At 45.6% G+C, this 18,958-nt stretch overlaps 1 protein-coding gene across 1 annotated transcript in view; it reads right to left on the bottom strand.

Moving 5' to 3' along the window:
* T265_00778 (hypothetical protein) overlaps window positions 1–836 on the bottom strand; it is a gene marked incomplete at both ends in the record, with an annotated part of 29,856 nt that extends 29,020 nt beyond the window's left edge. The window contains one exon of the mRNA XM_009164650.1: window positions 362–836. Coding sequence (XP_009162914.1) covers window positions 362–836 — 475 coding nt within the window. The remainder of the gene's footprint in view (window positions 1–361) is intronic.
* Between the last annotated feature and the right edge of the window lie 18,122 nt (window positions 837–18,958).

Raw genomic sequence — 18,958 nt, 5'->3', positions numbered from 1 at the left:
AATGAGTCACACACTGTGCACCACCAATATATGAGCTGTTCACCGAACTCGGGATGCAATCGTCCGAAAAGGTACATTTCTTCGAATTGCCGACAACAGCAACGGCGACGGCTTTCTAGCCACTCATTGAGAAGAAGCTGGTTGTTCCAGCGCAGCCCTGATGATTCGCAATTCAGCGAGTTATGCGAGGTTGGCGCTTTTGATGGACGATTACAAAGACAAACCTACTCCGCACTGTAGCGCGGCTACGTTGAAAACGCGAAACCTCAAATGAAAACCGCCAAAGCTGTTCACCCTGTTATCAAGTCTAATAGCCCTTGAAAATTCAAAGTAACGACAAAACAATCCAATTGATGCTCACAGGGGTACCGTAATGTAATGACCACGCCCAGTAGACCAAGGAGGAAACGAGAACTGCCTTCAGGGAAGAGGGGAATATATGGACTCAAAATACGATCGTTCCATTCGTGCGAGCAACATGCTGCAATTTTATCCACTAGGAGGGAAAATCGTGTCCCTGAAGACACGAGGTCAACAAGGCCGCCTTGCAAATGAGCGATAAAATATGAAGATTTAGAACCGACTTCAAAAAGGCTGTTAACCTCCTTGAATTTAAATTCAGGTGGACTACCCTTGAAATGCTGGAGGATCATTTCAACAAGAAATCTGATGCTTGACGGTCCGTATGTTTTCGGCGATCGTTCAAAACCACGCACGCGTGAGCCCGGCACAAGTCGGTTCCCCCGACGTCGGGCTGCTGGTGGACAGGTGTTCAATTTTATGATCTGATTCATAACCTGGAGGGGCAGGTGGCGCTTCAGTGCAGCATTGCTCATCCTACTGTAGTCACTGGCACCTATTCCACAATATTTCTTCTGTACATAAATTCATTTCTGTGGGACGTCCCCTCCAAATTTCTGCGTCGCTTTTGCTCCACCTTCAGCCTGTCTACAGGCCAATTATTCCTCATTCTCGAGTTGGATCCTCACAGCTACCACTTGGGATGTTTTCTATGCCCTCAAGCTACCTTCGGTGGAATTCAAGCTTGACGACTCCCATTGTTTTTCTCACTGGCACAGGTCAATGTTGCGCAGAACGCTTGGGCCCATTGGATCAGTTCAGCTACTGGACATCTAGCGGGCTGTTCCCACTGGGTCCGGTTGCCACCTATGAAAGAAAATTAGTTACTTAGGGTTGTCGTGGTGGTTGCTCGGTAATCTTTAGTTTTACCCGATATTTGACAGAAAACCATCAACCTCGGACTTCCATTCGAGACATGCGCCTCACATATTTTGCGGGCGCATGTATTCCACCAGGCTGAACTGGACTCTTTTTAGAGATTTTGGGAATCCCTCGAGTGCTACTCTCAAACCAATCGGCGTGCGCTGTACTTCTGGAGACCTGGAACATTTTAGAATCGAAGTCTTCAAAATAGACTTACAAGAGACGCTGCCAAATTCTCGGCATTTTGAATGCGAAATTACCACCTGGTGGGGTTTATCGGCTGGGCGTCCAAAGTAAGGCCACGAGGGTAGGGTTTACCCAATGGCAAACCATGGCCATTCTTGTGTACATATGACAGTTCTAGAGAAATATGTCAACAGTTTTGCCCTCGAATGAAACTAGAGAATTTCTTAAGGGCCTGGTAGTAGTACCCGTTGTCTGCAAAGGGCATTAGGCAGAATCGCATTATTTTAAAGACTTTTGCCCAAACATAGAAATTCTCACATCCGCAAAGTCAATTGCGCATTGCGGCGGTCGGCGTACGCGGAAGTATGTCTGAATTAGGCAAATTGGACGCACACGGTTTGAAAAAGCTAATTAAGTCTTTAATGAAATATTGCATGACGCGAATAAAATTAACTGTGATATTTCTCGCGTCACTGGACGAAGGCAAACTTCCCATCTTCTGGAGGAAAGAGGTCACTCCACCAGATGACAACGGACAACCACTTATTACCCGATAGCTACGAAAGTGCCAACATGGATGACATGCAGTGCAGGTTTTTTTAGCAAATCATACAACGCGAATAAAATTACCTGTGACGTTTCTCGCGTCACTGGACGAAGGCAAACTTCCCATCTTCTGGAGGAAAGAGGTCACTCCACCACATGACAACGGACAACCACTTATTACCCGATAGCTACGAAAGTGCCAACATGGATGACATGCAGTGCAGGGTTTTTTTAGCTAAATCCTACACGGAATATTCTTCTTCTTCTCTGCTTGTTGTCCACTGAAGTTTAGATTTTTGCTGATCTATCTCCACCTAATTTCTGTTGCATTTCAAAGACAACATTGAGTTTTGGGATTTCAAAGCTAGCTCGCTTCAAATAGGTACGGACGCAGCGCAGTGATGACCATTAGAACGCTTGCTTTCAGCCGGAGACGTGTCCACATGTGGGCTTTGGTAAACCGCACACACTGAGAACGCATTAGAGGTCATCACTGACCGTACGTGAAATACGACGGGTATCAAGCTATCTTCGGAAACATGTGCCTTAGTCCACAACGCAAACCTGTCCGTCAGTAAATCTGATATCTGGTTATATTTGCTAGTCGCCCAAATTTTCAGCTGCTAATACCAGTACCAGATGGCTCTAACGGCTTCAGCATTTGATAAGACATTTTGTTCATTTGCGCCTTCAGCAAACCTCTCTCAGGCCTATACTAAAAGGTTGAAGAATAAATTACATGGGGTCATTTTTCATATACCAACTGAATTCTTAAATATCATGTACCGCCTTCTTTTCGTTGCCCTCAGGACCAGAGAAGTGCATTGGCCCTCAGAGAAGGCCTGCATACGTGGAAGCACCGAATCGTTCCACGACTTGGCCGCATTGTTCGTTGCACATATCATTCTCCAGTCACCCGTGCCACGCACGTAACCACCACTACACGTCAGACCTTGCTATTGTTTTGTACACTTGAGCACCTGGGCACTTTTCACTTGAGCCAACAACTTGCCCACCCGTGCTGCACCAGGATACAGGTATTGGGGTCGTGGCCGGCCGCGAACTACACTAACAGGAATTTCACCTAGTGTTTATATGGCCACTTTCCGGGTAACCCGGGTACGAATTTGGCTCCAGTTCCACCGCTAAGGTTTTGTGTAATACGGCCTGATTCCAATCATGTGTGCACAGTATGCACAATTATCCTGCGCAGAGGTGTCTTCCGGGAGAACGAATACTTCGTTTTCTTTCCCGCACATGTGACGCAGCTGTTGGTTTGTCCGCGAGTCTGCCTTTTATGCATCACCCTATCTCTTGTGATGGGCAATTTACTACTCAGTACGGAAATGGTCAGTTTAAGGTGACTGTGGTGCTCACGAGTTACCCACTAGGTTCCATTTAACATACTACAACCCCCATCCTAGCAAAAATTCTCTGTGGCGTTATTTATGTCCACACAGGGTTCTGGGTTTCCTTCACCTCATATTTCCTTCACCATAGCAGTATAACAAACACTGGTTTGTTTTTAGTGAGCCAACCAACCCTAAAGCGCGTCGCTGTGACCCACGCTGAAGTAGCTGCGTTCCCGGGTCTGCAACTGGAAGCGTTTAGCTGACTATTGAACACGCTCAAAACTCCTCTGAAACCGTGATTCGAACGAAAGAACATTTAGCGTCACGTTTCTGTGTGTTATTCAAACTCCTAAAATCTCTCCATGCCACCGCAGTTATGTTGAAAATTATTTAAAGCCATTCCTGACCCACTCTGGGTGCGAGATTTATATTTTGTTGCCCTCCAGTGGTTTAGTGGTGCCTCCATGACGACGGTGAGAAATTTTGTGTTTTCGATCTTTTCACGTGTTTTATCCTGTATTGCATTCGGCAATAACCTGAAGAGTACATGGACACTAATTATGCCTTCTTTGTTCATGAGATCTCAAATTGGAGCAGCCTTCGTCAACTGTGCAGCGGATAGTTTTCTGTCGTCGCATCAGGTATCCCACCATACAAGATCAAGGAATTGATCACAGCTCGTAAATATTTGGTTCTTTTTTCGTGATGACCAGCATACACTGTATCGCGTGCACGGCGAGGTTTTCTCTTAACGGTATACTCTCGACGTGATAGTGAAACAAGAAGAACTGTGGGATTTGTGGACAGAAGGACAGACGGTACAGTAATTTAGACATTACTTTGTACGTCTGGGACAAATACGCAATCCATTGGAGTGGTCTTCCGGGTCCACGTAGTACGCTTAATCGGGACATATTAGGGATGTGTTGGACTACGGTCAAGCCAGCACACCGGGTATGACAGTCGCGATAGTCCTATCGCTACCTGTTTGTGTGCTTCGTAGAAGCGGGTGTTTGCGGCCTGGAAGTGTGCCGATCTGCGAATCTGGACAGGCAGGCAAGGTGCGCTGATGGTATGGGTTGTAGGGAGTCAAGGTCCATCGATGGCATTGTGGCAATGCATATTACTTGGATATGGGTAACGAGATATAGTAAACCATGCAGTCCTCATCCAGATCATCATCCTCATCAAAGAGAGTTAGATCTAATCTGGAGTTGTTTGTCTGTAGATGGCCTGAACTTGTTTCGGTTGTTATTTATCTGGCAGAACCACGAAATACAAGCGAAGTACAACTGTCCTTTGTCTTATTATTTAAAATGCGTGCGGTTGCCTAGAGATACCCTGCGAGGCTCGCGGCCAACGCCGAGGTTCAAGGCCTTCTCACCTCCATCTTAGTTCGGGGGTATATCAGCCCAAGTCCAGTTCATCAGCCGGACACGACACTCGTTCTTCATGCTCGTTCCACGGATTAATCGTATGTATATAAAATATAAAGAACTTATACTTCCTTGAATACGAGCATTCATGGCTAGCGCCTGTTAGCTGCTTTTGTCACGCACCATTCGTTGCTGACGCAAATGCCCCTGTGGCTGGCAAACCACACTCTTCCCTTTCTCCTCAGTTCATATACTACATTTCAGTTACACTGCGCTTCCTATCCATTAACTCGGTTTCCCTCGCACAACGGGTCATTATCTGGCTGCTCTCCTTTTTCAAATTAACCCCCGACACTTTTCACACCAGAGACCTATTTGATTCGATTCTTTATAAGAGCAAAAACACTATTTCAACTCCCGTACAAACTAGGCCAAAGGATAACTTTCTTACTCGGTAACTCGGCATCTAAATTCTATCCTTCCCTTAATTACGCAACTACGCCTGCACTGGCCTGGAGCCTTCTGTTAGACTGACGCTTAATGCAAACAACTCAAACACAAATCTTACCACCAATGAGAGACTCTTGCGTGGGTATCCGAATACCCTGCATACGCACCGAGTAGTCGCCCACTAATAATAATTTGTTGTTTCCCCAGTAACCTCAGCCAGTCACTGGCTGCTAGGCCAGCTAAGAAAAATACCCTGTTTCATAGGTTCATTCAAATTATTGTCAGCCCCTTTAGACTACTTTTGTATATTGGATACCGTTTCCTCTGATACCTCTTGGCGCTCACCAGACACTACAGCTCTCATCCTATCCCACCTTCATTATTCAATCTTACCAAGTGTAACGGCCGAACGGTATCTTCGAGTGACGCGTAATACCAGAACCTCCGGGTAGGCAAAACAAAGTCGGGGCTGGGTTTCTATACGGTACTATTAGGGTAAGAGAAATTCACAATTTATACAAACCTCGACAGTAGATACGCGTCTAAAACAAACAGTCCGCTTGGACTGCAAAAGTACAAGGCAAGGGAGGGAGCAGGCTCCCACCTGCGACAATCACATGTGCAAATTCAGATAAAAAATGGCCGGATGACCTCAAGGCCAACTGGGTGAAGTGGTAAGGACAAACAATCGTCAGTTCACACAATCAATCGTCACTAAACACAAAAGTGGGGCGGGGGTTACAAATGGGACAGGATATACTTGGGGAATTTCATTGTCAACATAAAAGATGATACATCGCGCGCCAAATTCTCCACGTTGATTCAGCGGGCGCCCCGGTTCTTGCTTTCTACCTATGGTCAGCCCCATTCTAAGATACCCCATCAGCCACCGACACGAATGGTCCGAGTCCACTCTTGCCACAAGTGCCGACTTCGATGGAGTACAAGCCTATTCGTGTCCCTCCAGTAAACACACCTTTCTAATATCTCTCTTAATAACGCCGCCCGCCGTTCTAACATGCAGGGTTCTTACTAAGCCATCTGGGCTCGCCTCACAACTATCTACTACCCCTAGAGGCCATTTCTCACGAGGCAGGTCCTCACCGGAAACCAGAACCAAGTCCATTCGTTCCAATTCTTGAGTTACTCTGGCCACTTGGTACGCATCTGCAACGTTGACAGATATTCCCTTATCCAACGACGCCAGAATATGCCAGCGATATAATTGACCTGTTTCCAACCGACATGATATCGCGAAGCCAAACCGTCGCGACCGGGTACCGCAGGACAGCACTGAATCAGCAACAAACTGTTTGGAGTAAGCGGCTCCAAATCGTTACTGTTTGATGATAGCGGGACTACAGGCCGCTCATTGGGAATCCGTTCGGCCTGTATAGTAAGCGTGTTCAGTTGTTCGTCGGTCAAACATTGTTCCCTACATAGACATGAAAGTATACGTCGTACCGACCTGATCATACGCTCCAACACACCACCACGATGGCTAGCTGCTGGTGAACTGAAGTACCACCGCATATCCATTGTCAAAAGGCGGTGTGATATTTTGCTCGGACTCCAGAGCTTTATATCATCCCGAAATTCCCTCAGTGCGCCAACAAAGTTCGTACCATTATCACTGTAGATATCGGTGGGCTTACCACGCCTACCAACGAAGCGCATCAAACGTTGTAGAAATGAATCTGTCGACAGGTTGCCCGCCATTTCCAAATGGACTGCTCTAGTCTCCAGACAGCTAAAGATAGAGCCGTAGCGTTTTTCTTTCAAACGGCTGCGTTTGGTCTTAAAAGGTCCAAAGTAGTCTACTCCCACGCACTCGAAGGGGCACTAACCCACTCCTACCCTGTCTGCCGGTAATGGAGCCATTATTTGTGTACCGCGCTGTGCGAACCGGAGCCTGCATAAAGAGCACGCATCAATCACTCGTTTGATGGCGCCACTTCCATTGATAATCCAATATCGCTGTCGAATAGAGACCAAGTCCTGCCCTATTCCACAATGCCCTTCTAATTCATGAAGGTGACGTATGATCAAGGCAGTAACAGGATGTCGGCTCCGAAGAGCTGGTTGTTCTACTGACTGACTGTAGTTCGAATAACTAAGTCTGCCTCCCACGCACAAGATGCCACCGATCAAAGCGTGTGACAATTTTTGTAGACTGGAACGCTTCGTATCGAGTACAGAAGCATAAACCTGATGCAGCTCTTGCTCGAAGTGACGGGATTGCAAGATCTTTATCAAACACTTACGTGCTTGGCGGAGTTCGGATACTCTGATAACACCGGAAAGTAAAGCCCCCTTTCTCGCTCTGCCCTTCTTAATCAATAGACACTGTCTGTAACGCAGTAACCAAGCTACGACCTTCTGTAGCTTCATCCAACAGGGGGACCGAGACATTAATGGGCACATGACATCAATTCCCTCCAACCGGTTAGCCTGTCCTACAAGGCTCTTCAGAGCACCTCTATCGCAGGGGTCAATCTTGACCTGTAGGAACATCTCTTCGATGCCGGCTGTCACAGCAACTTGCCCTAAACGAAAGCTCAGCATAACATTTACAAGTTTTATGGTTAAATCAGGGACCTGATACAGGTGACCGTTTAGGGACACATCATGGCAGTTGGCAGCGCAATCGAATACGACCCGAATCTTTTCTGGCTTTTTTGGGTTAATAACCGGATAGTGTGGGAGATGCCACTGCTTTGAATTCAATGACAATGTGGGAGCATCTGCTACCCGTTCAATGTATCCTTTCTCTAGGTATGCGCGAAGCACCTTATCGTACTTTCTGTGTAAAACACTACCTTTGCACAGTCTAGTTTTCAGACTATCTAGACGTTTTTTAGCCACCTGGAAGTTATCGGGTAGGACAAGTGCGTCATCCTTCCATGGGAGCGGCAGCTGATAGTGCCCATTTACTCGCACCGCACCAGTCTCTGCTATCAACGGTGCTCTTTGATCCTCTAAAGAGAGACTAGTGTTCGATGCTGAAGTGTCTGCAAATTCCGAGTTGTTCAGTCGTAGCAAATGCTTCTGGATGCTTTGACTGCACCCGCTTATACAATGACTGACGACCTTCTGTTTCGTTCCGTTTTTCATCGGACCAAGAAGTATCCAACCAAGTAAGGTTTTTAGAGCAAACGGCTGTTTTTTACCCCCCAGACGCTGGTCGAAGGCCCAGCGCGCTTCAGATACGTCACAACCAATAAGGATTTCTACATCGTTTTCAGTCAGTTCGTCGAAGGCAACTTCCTTAAGGTGAGGCCACTTGAGAGCCGCTTCTTTGATAGATGGGACAGCTTGCATAGGTAAGCTGTCAACGACGAATGCTTTGTCAATATCTATCGACTGGCTTTCATCCATTGGTAAAGGCCTGATGTCATTAGCTTCCGATGTGCATCCCATGGAACCACCAAATGTATCGAAGGCCATAGATGTGGGTAGCAGCCTGACCCCATTTTTCACCAAAAGGTCCCGCTTTACTAGCGTTATGTCGGACCCAGCATCTAAAAATGCATATGTTATCACCATTCCTGCAGGACTGTCAAGCTTGACAGAAATGACTCCTAGGCGTGCCGGAAGCCGACTACCTCGAGTTAAGGCACACAAAACCTCCGTCTCTGAGGTCGTCGAAACTTTGTTTCTGGGTTGTGATGCATGTAACATACTATGATGTCGTCCCCTACAACCCGGCTTGGCACATCGGACTACTGGCTTGCAATCCTTAGCCATGTGGGGGTCTCCTGAACAGGCAAAGCATGTATTATGCTCCCGTATGCAATTCCATCTGTCAGGAACTTTCATAGACAGAAAGCGCTGGCAAGTGGAGATTGGGTGGGGCTTTGAACCTAATGCGCGAGCACTTGAACGACCGCCTGCGACTGGTCTGATGTTAGTAAGAAAACTGGTATAACCATCCCGTCTAGGGGTTTGGTTGGTAGAAGTCGGCGTTACAAGGGGGTGTCTTACGTCCCCCTCTCGAGCCAGTTGCCCGAATCGACTCCTTGCAACTCGGGAGCGCTTGTTCACAAACTCCGTCAAGTCTGTGAACGTTGGGTCCCGGCCACTCACAGATATCGTATCTGCCACCTCAGCCCATTTGTGCTGCAATGGAGAAGGAAGCGAACGCACAATTCTCTCTACAACCGCTAGTGAGCGCAAGTCTGAGAAGTAACACAATTGCGTCAGCGCAATTTCATAACTGCGCATTTGTATACACAAGTCCGACAAAGACTTGGCTGCTCCAGTGGTCTGTCGTGCAAAACGAAACAGGCTTTCTAGTAGACAGCGATCGATAATATGAGGCTGACCAAAGAGATTGCGTAGAATCTCCCGTGCCCTGGAGTATGCTACTTCCGGCGGGAGCATTACAAATTCTTCAATGGCCGCCTTTGCGTCGCCTTGACAGTAGTGGATCAGATAAAGGAGCCTCTGACCGATGCTCTGCATGTTGCTCTCAATGTATAACTCAAATTGGAGGGTGAACCTCCAGTAATGGCACGGATTACCATCAAAGTATGGTAGTTCCACTTTTGGTGGGTCCATAGTGGCTGACACTGGAGTGACGGAAATGGTCGGTTTTGGCCCTGGGGATAGCCCTCTGATATCATCAGCATATCTTAGTGGTCTTTCATCTGTCTGACGTTGCTTTACGTACCCCGCTAATCGTTCATTTAGGGCCACTGGTTCCAGACTTCATCTAGTGAGTCCTCTTCGGCCTCTAGCTCAATTTTGGCTAAATCAGTTTTGCTAGGCGCCTCTAAGAGAGCCCGCTGGAGCTCGACCTACCGCTTAACCCGGTACTCCTGGAGCTGAGCAAACCTTAAAGCTTTCATAGCTTCACTACTTTTATGACTAGAAGCACAAAGTGACTTACAAGAACCAGGGCGTGAAGCAAACTGCATTGCAATCGTTTCCTCCGCAGCTTCAATCGTTTCCATGTCCTTGGATCCGGTTTCCTTCACAATTGTTCCAAAAGTTGACATCTTTTCTTCAAACAAGACGACGTAAGATGTCGAGTACTGTAACGGTCGAACGGTATCTTCGAGTGACGCGTAATACCAGAACCACCGGGTAGGCAAAACAAAGTCGGAGATGGGTTTCTATACGGTACTATTAGGGTAAGAGAAATTCACAATTTATACAAACCTCGACAGTAGATACGCGTCTAAAACAAACAGTCCGCTTGGACAGTAAAAGTACAAAGCAAGGGAGGGAGCAGGCTCCCACCTGCGACAATCGCACGTGCAAATTCAGATAAAAAATGGCCGGATGACCTCAAGGCCAACTGGGTGAAGTGGTAAGGATAAACAATCGTCAGTTCACACAATCAATCGTCACTAAACACAAAAGTGGGGCGGGGGTTACAAATGGGACAGGATATACGTGGGGAATTTCATTGTCATCATAACGGATGATACACCAAGCTTCGAACTTTGGCAGTAGCTAATGCAAATACCATGTGTGTCCGTCATTCCTTCAATCTAGCTGGCTGGCGGTTCACACTCACATGGCCCTATAAATGAATCGCAATTAACCGTGACTTTTTTAGGCCTGATTTCACCATTCGTCTCACACAGATCAAGCCACCACGGAAATGCGCATCCCCCTACTATTGCCCCAGAATTGACTTCCGTAACGGGGTCCTTCAGAAACCGAAGAAGCTCAGTGCAATGAAAGCATGGCACTATAATTCCCAGTCTGATCAAACCACTGTAACTGTTGTCCTTCTGCTCTCGACCTTCAATTTTCGCTTACTCGAGGAAATACAAACAACTTTTCCACCTAGCCCCAACCGACTCTTGGACGAGTACGTTCTACCCCGCTCAACCTTTTGTTCGCCCTAACCGTCTTGGTTTTCCGCTGCAATTTCAGTTTTTCCCTTTCGCAAGCTCAACGATTTCATTTAAGGTATTCGTTCGGCCTCCTGCATTAACACCATCAACCCATCGAAAGTGTCTTACACAACTGACTTCTATACAACAGCGACAGCATTGAGTTTCTATTCAATTCATTTGAATTTGAACCAAATTTTTGAGACAATACTTGCCATTCGTCTCGAATTTAAATTATTCCACCTGCATCCTCAGCCATTTACTCAATCCACGAAGGTCAGCAACGACTTCAAACTTTTGGTTCAAGTCAACCAGGTTCATCGCTTAACAATTCATATCTCTTGCCCTATTGTCTAGTTCTTTGTTTCTCACATCCATGGTGACATTCAAGTAATAAGCTTATCTCGTCCGTTGTACCTTCTTCCCGATTGTGTTATTGCCCGCCGCGTTCAGTTTGTAACCGCACATTCAGTACTCTCTTGGCATGTTACCTACAACATGTGAAACGAAACCATTAGTATAATAGTAGCTCGTCTATTTGCATATTTTTGTCACGGTTGTACGAATGAAGATGAGTGGCAATACTGCAGCATGAACGACGAGTTTGGTGGCGTCCAATCATAGATATAGAACAAAGCCTCAAAGCAGATTGAATAGTGAACGGCTTTCAACATGTTATGTTTACCCAAGTCGTGGAACCTTTTTTCATATAAAATCAGATGGCGAAGATCACACACTACCCGGTTTATGCGCGCAAACCCAGGAATTATTAATCGGTTCCCAAGACAGGGGCCCGTGGTTGGACATATAGCTAGTACGGTTGAACGTGACATGTTCAAAAGTTATGATAAAGACTACAGAGCCATTGTTCCTATCAGAGTATGAGGTACCAGCATCAGAGAGAGGTGGAGGCAGGATTGGTGCTGTAAATGGACAGATTTGACACAAAATACCTTCGTACTCACTGGATTTTCGCTACTGCTGCACCCACTGATGCACCTTTGAAAATACATGAGGTCCTTGAATCCTTGGCTTCAGGTCTGTACCACTAGATACTAAGGCTGACTTATATAAAACCCTCTTTGATTTTAATTTGCTGCATCCAGCAATACATATGATAATTGAATCGCACTATTTCATTCTTCAGGCCATCTTATTTGTTCATTTACGTTACAGGTACATCTGATGTAACTAAATATGCACTTACACTTAAACAAACACCTCTTTTCCCAATGGGAGTGTCAGGCCTGTCGCAGCGGTGCTACTCTTATTTACGGGCATCATTGGCGCGTGCCCAAACCAAGGCTTTTATCTTTCTTTTCCATTAGTCGCCTGCGGGATCTGATCCATGTGCTACGCATCATCTTGGCATTGTCAAATTGAATGACGTAACGTTTTATGGGTTAACGTGGCGTCTGTATTGGCTCTAATCCCCATCGTATTTGTCCTATCTTGGCGAAGGGTGGCTAATGTAATGTTCGATAGGGCCGCCTCTGGGATGCCTAGCTAAGTACGGGTCTAATGTGTTATTTCACAGTCAACCCAGGGTTGAAACCATTGTATCTCTATGTTTCAGGTGGCTGATTAGATAATATCACTGGAAACTTGCGGTGGTCCAGTTTGAAGTCGCACATGCGTGTCTTCGAGTTACCTGCTGGTTGCAACACCGAGAGCCCCATAATTTTGGAAACAAGGGCGCAAAACCTATACTCGGGCTTGAAAAGTACACGACTGTTTTCACGCATCATTCAAACCGGTTGTAAGTACCGCCTAACTACTAGGTGCGAAGTTTGTTCCGTCTCTGTCTATTCACTTGGTCGTTTATGTGCATTATGTATTCAGGCAAACAGGTACCTTCAGGGGATCCATGTTACCGGTTTTGCTATCCCATTGCTCTAAAGTACGAAGCCTGAACTGTCAGCTCACCTCAGATTTTGTAGCCTAGCATCATGATATAATTGACCTTCTCACTTAAACTTGCCAGCCAGTCTCTGATGCCACGCCTAAGAGCACAATTAACTCGTTGGTCTATGTGAAAGAAATTTTCATGGTGAGCCCACGGATTCGATCGCTGCGATATTTTCATGTGGAATGCTTGGATATTAACGACAAAATTGACGTTTGGTCTAAACACATTTATCTGGCCATCTTGATGTGCTGCCTAGTTGCTGAAAACCCGTGTTGATGATGCTTAGGAACGGTTGATTCGCTTCCTTCTATGGTCCCTTCCCCGTGAAGTATGATGGGTTTCGGGAGCCTGGATAGTCCTTTTATGTATCCGGACGGAAAGTGAGAACTGCTCAACATGCGTACATTTTTCAATGAAGTCATTTATTTTTTAAGCAGCTTAAACTGGAAATGGCTTCACTGGAGGAGATATACAAGATAAGTTGAAGAGAATTAACAAAACACATTCAGTGATTGTTCCAAACAAACCAGCACACATTCGAGCAAGAAATGTATTCGAGAGTTTGCGGCATTTCCTGAAAGTGACATCGCGCATTCTTCAAAACGACTATTTCAGGGGGCTCGGAAAACGAGTTGGCATTTCTTTAGATGCGGAACATCTGTATATCAGTCTTCCACCAAATGAGGTTACGAAAACAGGCCACATATTGAGTGTCACCTAGTAAAACAACGCACTATTCAAAATTATGTAAGACAGCTAAATAAATAATTTGCCGGCATCCTCCGTGGGTGACAGAGAAGGAGATCGCACCCGTGACTCGGTAGTGGTATTTGAAGCCTAAACTGAACGTTATCCATGTCTGTACCATACCTCAGCGACCTCATTACATGAGGTTTTGACACGGATAGACCAAAGTCAGATTCACCGTCACGGTCATTAGCAGTCATAAGCAACTGCACCAGGCGAACTCCTTGAGCATTTTCGGGTGAGACGTGCTTTCAAGTATCCTGAGATAGAAATTTTCCAGCTAGGTTGCACATTTCGGTGAAGGACTGTTTGTTTTCGTCCGGGAAGAATTGGACCTTATCGTGGTGCGAAAGCGCTACTTACCAGAACAACCGATTGACGAAATCCCCCTATCAGACAGGTCAGTGGATGGGGATCAGATAGCCTGGTGACCTTCCGGAGGGGGGTAGGGAAATATATGGCACAATGTGCCTTAGAACTCCAGTTACCAATGAAAGGGAGAATGTCTTCGCTGCGGAGTTGTTTGTTAGAAAACGCCAACTGAACAGTTACAGACTATTCGACGGAGAAGCAAAACTTTCATACACATCTTGTTTATAAAACTGAATACCCGCCTTCTTATAGAACGAGTCTTCTGAACTCTCCTAGATACTCATTGACTATCACTCAAATGTAAACGAATGCTACAAAACAACTGCACAAATTCCACGATAATTCTCACTTTTCAATGGCCGCAAAGCGGATTTACGAAAAAAGCACATACTACTCGCATGCTTCATCGGTAGTATCCACCGTTACACTAATACGCAAATCTGGGGACCGCTTATTGCTCATTAGTTTCCCTGGCGCATAATACACGGTGATCGGAAATGTTATTTACCAACAGCTTAGTATCCCTGATGCAGTAGAGCCAGCCAAACGTGCTCGTGGTAGTAAGCAGACTAACACGAGACAAGGACAAAGGACTCATGTTGGAAGCAATCGGTCCCAATTAAGCAAAACCATTCACTATGCCCCACGAATTGGAGACTTATGGGGTATAGGGGATAATTCCACAAGGGAATAAGCATTCCTTTTGAATCCGAGCGTTCCCCATGAGAATGCAGTCAGTCCACACTTCTACGCCTGTCTCCTTTAAAATTCCTTGAGGATCCTTTTGGGCCCAAGTCTCTTTATGTTTCGTGTCTACGACCTTTACTGTGCCCTTTCAAGTCCACATCTAGAGTTTTGGATTTCGAACACGGATGCACTCCAAGTGAATGTCGAACTCACTGTGGTACTCACGAGGCTGTTACCCTTGTAAGACTGACGAAACGTTTGTCCTTGTTTCTTTTGGAGAAGGCTCAGCAGAGGCCTTTCTCCTAATTTGTGAGAGTGAGCAAAAAACTCAGAGAAGGAGATGGGAAAAAAGACATAGATATATGACTTGCAACAGACGGCTTTCACCACTCTTTTGATGATTCGGCGATTATCCCCCGTACCACTAGTATGGACTTTTAGATACCTCCTGGGCCTAAATCAAACCGCTTCATGAATACGCGGATCTACTTGTCTACGTAGAGCGCAAGAAGGATGTAAAACGCATTGAAAATATCCCACTAGCTGTTACATATACGACTGTGGGTCTCGAATTTGTTGAATGTGAAACGCGACTGCAGAAGCTTGAACACTATCCATCCAGAAGACTGTTTTGTTCGAGGAAACACGATACTTAGCTTGTTTGCGTGGGGTCTTGCCGATGGGTTCCCCACCGCCGATTCCACCAATACACGGTGAGGATATGGTAAGATTTCCAAGATTGCAGCATACGCTTTTAATAAAAAGTAATTTTTCTTATTTTGGTTAGTAGGTGAGTGGAATAATCTTTATGTGACTGCCGTCCGCGCTAAACATATTACCCCATTCAAATAAATTTTGAATGCTTTTACTTATATCCTCGTGTTGACTTGCTTACTACTCAGCACTGAAAACTTGATGAGCCATGCCAAACATTTTGTCTGTGCCGTTTAGATGAACGGAGCCGCCAAAACGCCTGGAATAAATCGAGCGTGGTAAGTTTGTCTAAGCGTTTCGCCCCTGTGTACCATTCCGTGAATCCGCGAACAATATATCGCTGGCGTTAGTCCCAAATGCTGTTCTTCATCCGGGAGTTACAGTTTTATTCAAAGCAGCTGGATGCAGAATGAAAGCTTTGGCGTTTCTCCGTGCATGTGCTCAAAACAAAAAAGAAACTAGTTTGCTTCAAACTACTTGGAATTTGTTCAAATTCATTTTTTGTAATTGTCGGGGCGCACTCATTTTTGAAGTTGACATGTCATGACTCAGCAAGGTGTGGAATTGATTTCACGGATTTTTGACTAGGATTTGGAGCCACCCTGTTTCCAGGTTCCACTGACTTTGAAAAGGAGTAAAAAGAAAACACAAGGATGAATATGCGATATTTGTGCACTCAGAGGGCAATAATTAACTAACCTTACCGGTTGCAATCAGTAGGTGAAACACCGGTTGTATAGTGTGGTTTTACCCAAGAAGTGACGCGGCCCATCCATCGGTTAGCTGTTTTCATCTTGGTCCCAATCATGCAGTGACGGAGTATTGCCTGACAAACATTTTAGGTGCTCTAACTCTTTTTGATGAAGAATGCAAAGAGCACCGCTCATGTGTCTCTGTGGGGAGCGAGCGTTTCGCTCCTGCGTGTAAACCGTTTAGACTTTTTTCGGGGGGGGGGCAGGGGTGATGGCAGAGAAATAGTGACAAAAACGTGAGTAGCCGGATTTGTGTTCGACCGTGGGGTCACATAATACTACCGTTTACGCGAAACTATCAGGAAGCACGTACATCTCCGACAGCATCTTCGCATCTTTGGTTGCACACGCTCCTTGCTGAGGACCGATTTATACCCCCATCGTATGAATCGACTGAACAATGCGGCACAGCAGGTTTTCTCTTTAAGACTCTAGTGGAACACAAGGATAACTAAAACTACTATTATCGCACTACTATTACAGTTCTAGAACTAAGCGAGGTAAATCTGCTTTATCTGATGTATCTTTTCTGGTGCTAACCTGCAATCTGGAGGATTGACGGCCACTGTGCCGGTAAAAGCACATACCCTTTACATCAGATGATGTGGCTCTCTTGTATTCACTTGTTTTTGCTCCTGAGGGGCCACTCTTTTCCAACCAGTTAAAAACCATATTGAGAGATGTTTTCTTGGGTCTTCCCTTGATCAACAAACGGTGATTTTCTGTTTATAGCTAGCTGGATTAGATTGGATTGTGCCCACCATCTTTCAAAGACCCGTGTGACGGATGAACTGTAGCTATCGGGAGCCCGAAAAGCCACAAAAGTCATTAAATGGTTAGATATTCATCGACAAATACTGCCGCACCGATAATCAGCGTCCGTATTGGATGGGGAACGACAGAATTCTTTCGTAAAATGATGATGGTCTATGCACACGGATAGTTGTTTTTGTCACACAGCTGACTTGGTCCGAATCACATGAGCCCAAATGAATGTGTCCTGGAAATCCGTGGACGTTAAATGTTTTCTGCGACGGGCAGAGAAAATTGAACTCCTTGTAGTGTGATACTGGTGCTGATACTTCAAAGCGCCAGTTAGTGGCAAGGTGATGATCTCATCTGAAGCGTGCAAACGAAAACTCCCTTTAGCCGTTGTTAGGACTACCTATATGACTTTTGCTGTAAACCTGTCTCGGTGTTCGGGCTCATGGAATGCAGTAATTCTACTGGTTATGCTCGTTTAGATGCCGTCTCATCAGTTCCAACAATATCAGGAAAGCTAACGACGGCCAAACCAATAGAGACGATGAATTTCATCTTAACAACGCCACTGGATTGGTGAATTAAGCGCCAATCTACATTCCGGCTAAGCAACAAATCCATTGACCTTCTGCTTCACTTTTGATGCAGAAGCATTTGAAGCTGTTTGGATTCTAGTCTCTCCATGCTGTGACGTCAAAAAGAGAAACGCCTGCCTAGGCTTCAGTGCGCGTAACAAAATTTCTCATGTTCGACGTATCTCACGTTCCAAGTCTTTTTGGGCCTTTTGATGGTAAAGAATAACTCACATTGATTGGTCAACAGGTTTTGTCGCTACACGGACACAATTATAGCTCATTAGCCAAGTAAGAATAGTTTGGTGTGAAGCTCGCATCGATTGGAGCACAATACTGAGTAGAACCTGTTGCCAAACTACAACACGATGAATGGTTACAAAAGAACGACACAGTGTAAACATGCCTTCATGAACATGTCGCCCTAGAGATGAACGTTTTGTAGGGTAAGCAGGACAATGAGTTCGTTTTCAGCCATTCTGACTCACCATTGACATTCAGCTAAACAAACGACCCCCTCCTATTCAAACAAGGGCGCCAATAACTTGGTGAACAATATGCAAAAAAGGAAGCCGTAAACCTTACTGGCAGAAAATATGTAATCATCAAAATACTAAATAAAACAAAAGGTTTCATTTCATTTCAGTTGAACCAGTGGCTAATCCTAGCCAATATGGACAAACAAATGCCATTCCTCCACTCTAGCTAGGTCTTTTTGGCCGTCCAAGCAGGACAATGAGTTCGTTTTCAGCCATTCTGACTCACCATTGACATTCAGCTAAACAAACGACCCCCTCCTATTCAAACAAGGGCGCCAATAACTTGGTGAACAATATGCAAAAAAGGAAGCCGTAAACCTTACTGGCAGAAAATATGTAACCATCAAAATACTAAATAAAACAAAAGGTTTCATTTCATTTCAGTTGAACCAGTGGCTAATCCTAGCCAATATGGACAAACAAATGCCATTCCTCCACTCTAGCTAGGTCTTTTTGGCCGTCCAATATGATATTCCGCCCGCAAGTTGGCTAAGCACCGTGGCCATCAAGCAGCGTGTTAGTTGTGTATGCGAGCTAGTTCCGCACTGCTGTGTAGGATGGCCGGCAACGAATTCATTGAACACATGGATCTGAGTTTTCTTATTGATTTGCAGCAGAGCTTACTTGTTGACGCTATAATGGGCAGCTTACGGTATACATCTGCAACATAAAATAATATGTAGGCTCCCCAGTACCAACTGCAGAACGCCTATTACTTAGCGCCACATTTATTCAAAGAGCAGCAATCGATCCACAAAGGCGACAAGAGACATCGTCCGCTGGTAAAGACCACCACCTAGGTTGAAGACCATCCTCCAACACTAACAGCTGACCGCCCGCACCAGTTTCCGAATGGTGGCATGCCGTTATTAGTGACTACAATTAGGTGGTTCATGTGGGGTGTCAACTTGCCGACAAAAC

This window comes from Opisthorchis viverrini, assembly GCF_000715545.1.
Source record: "Opisthorchis viverrini unplaced genomic scaffold opera_v5_8, whole genome shotgun sequence".
NCBI classification, from domain to species: domain Eukaryota; kingdom Metazoa; phylum Platyhelminthes; class Trematoda; order Opisthorchiida; family Opisthorchiidae; genus Opisthorchis; species Opisthorchis viverrini.
This window is presented reverse-complemented; position numbering and strand designations above follow the sequence as displayed.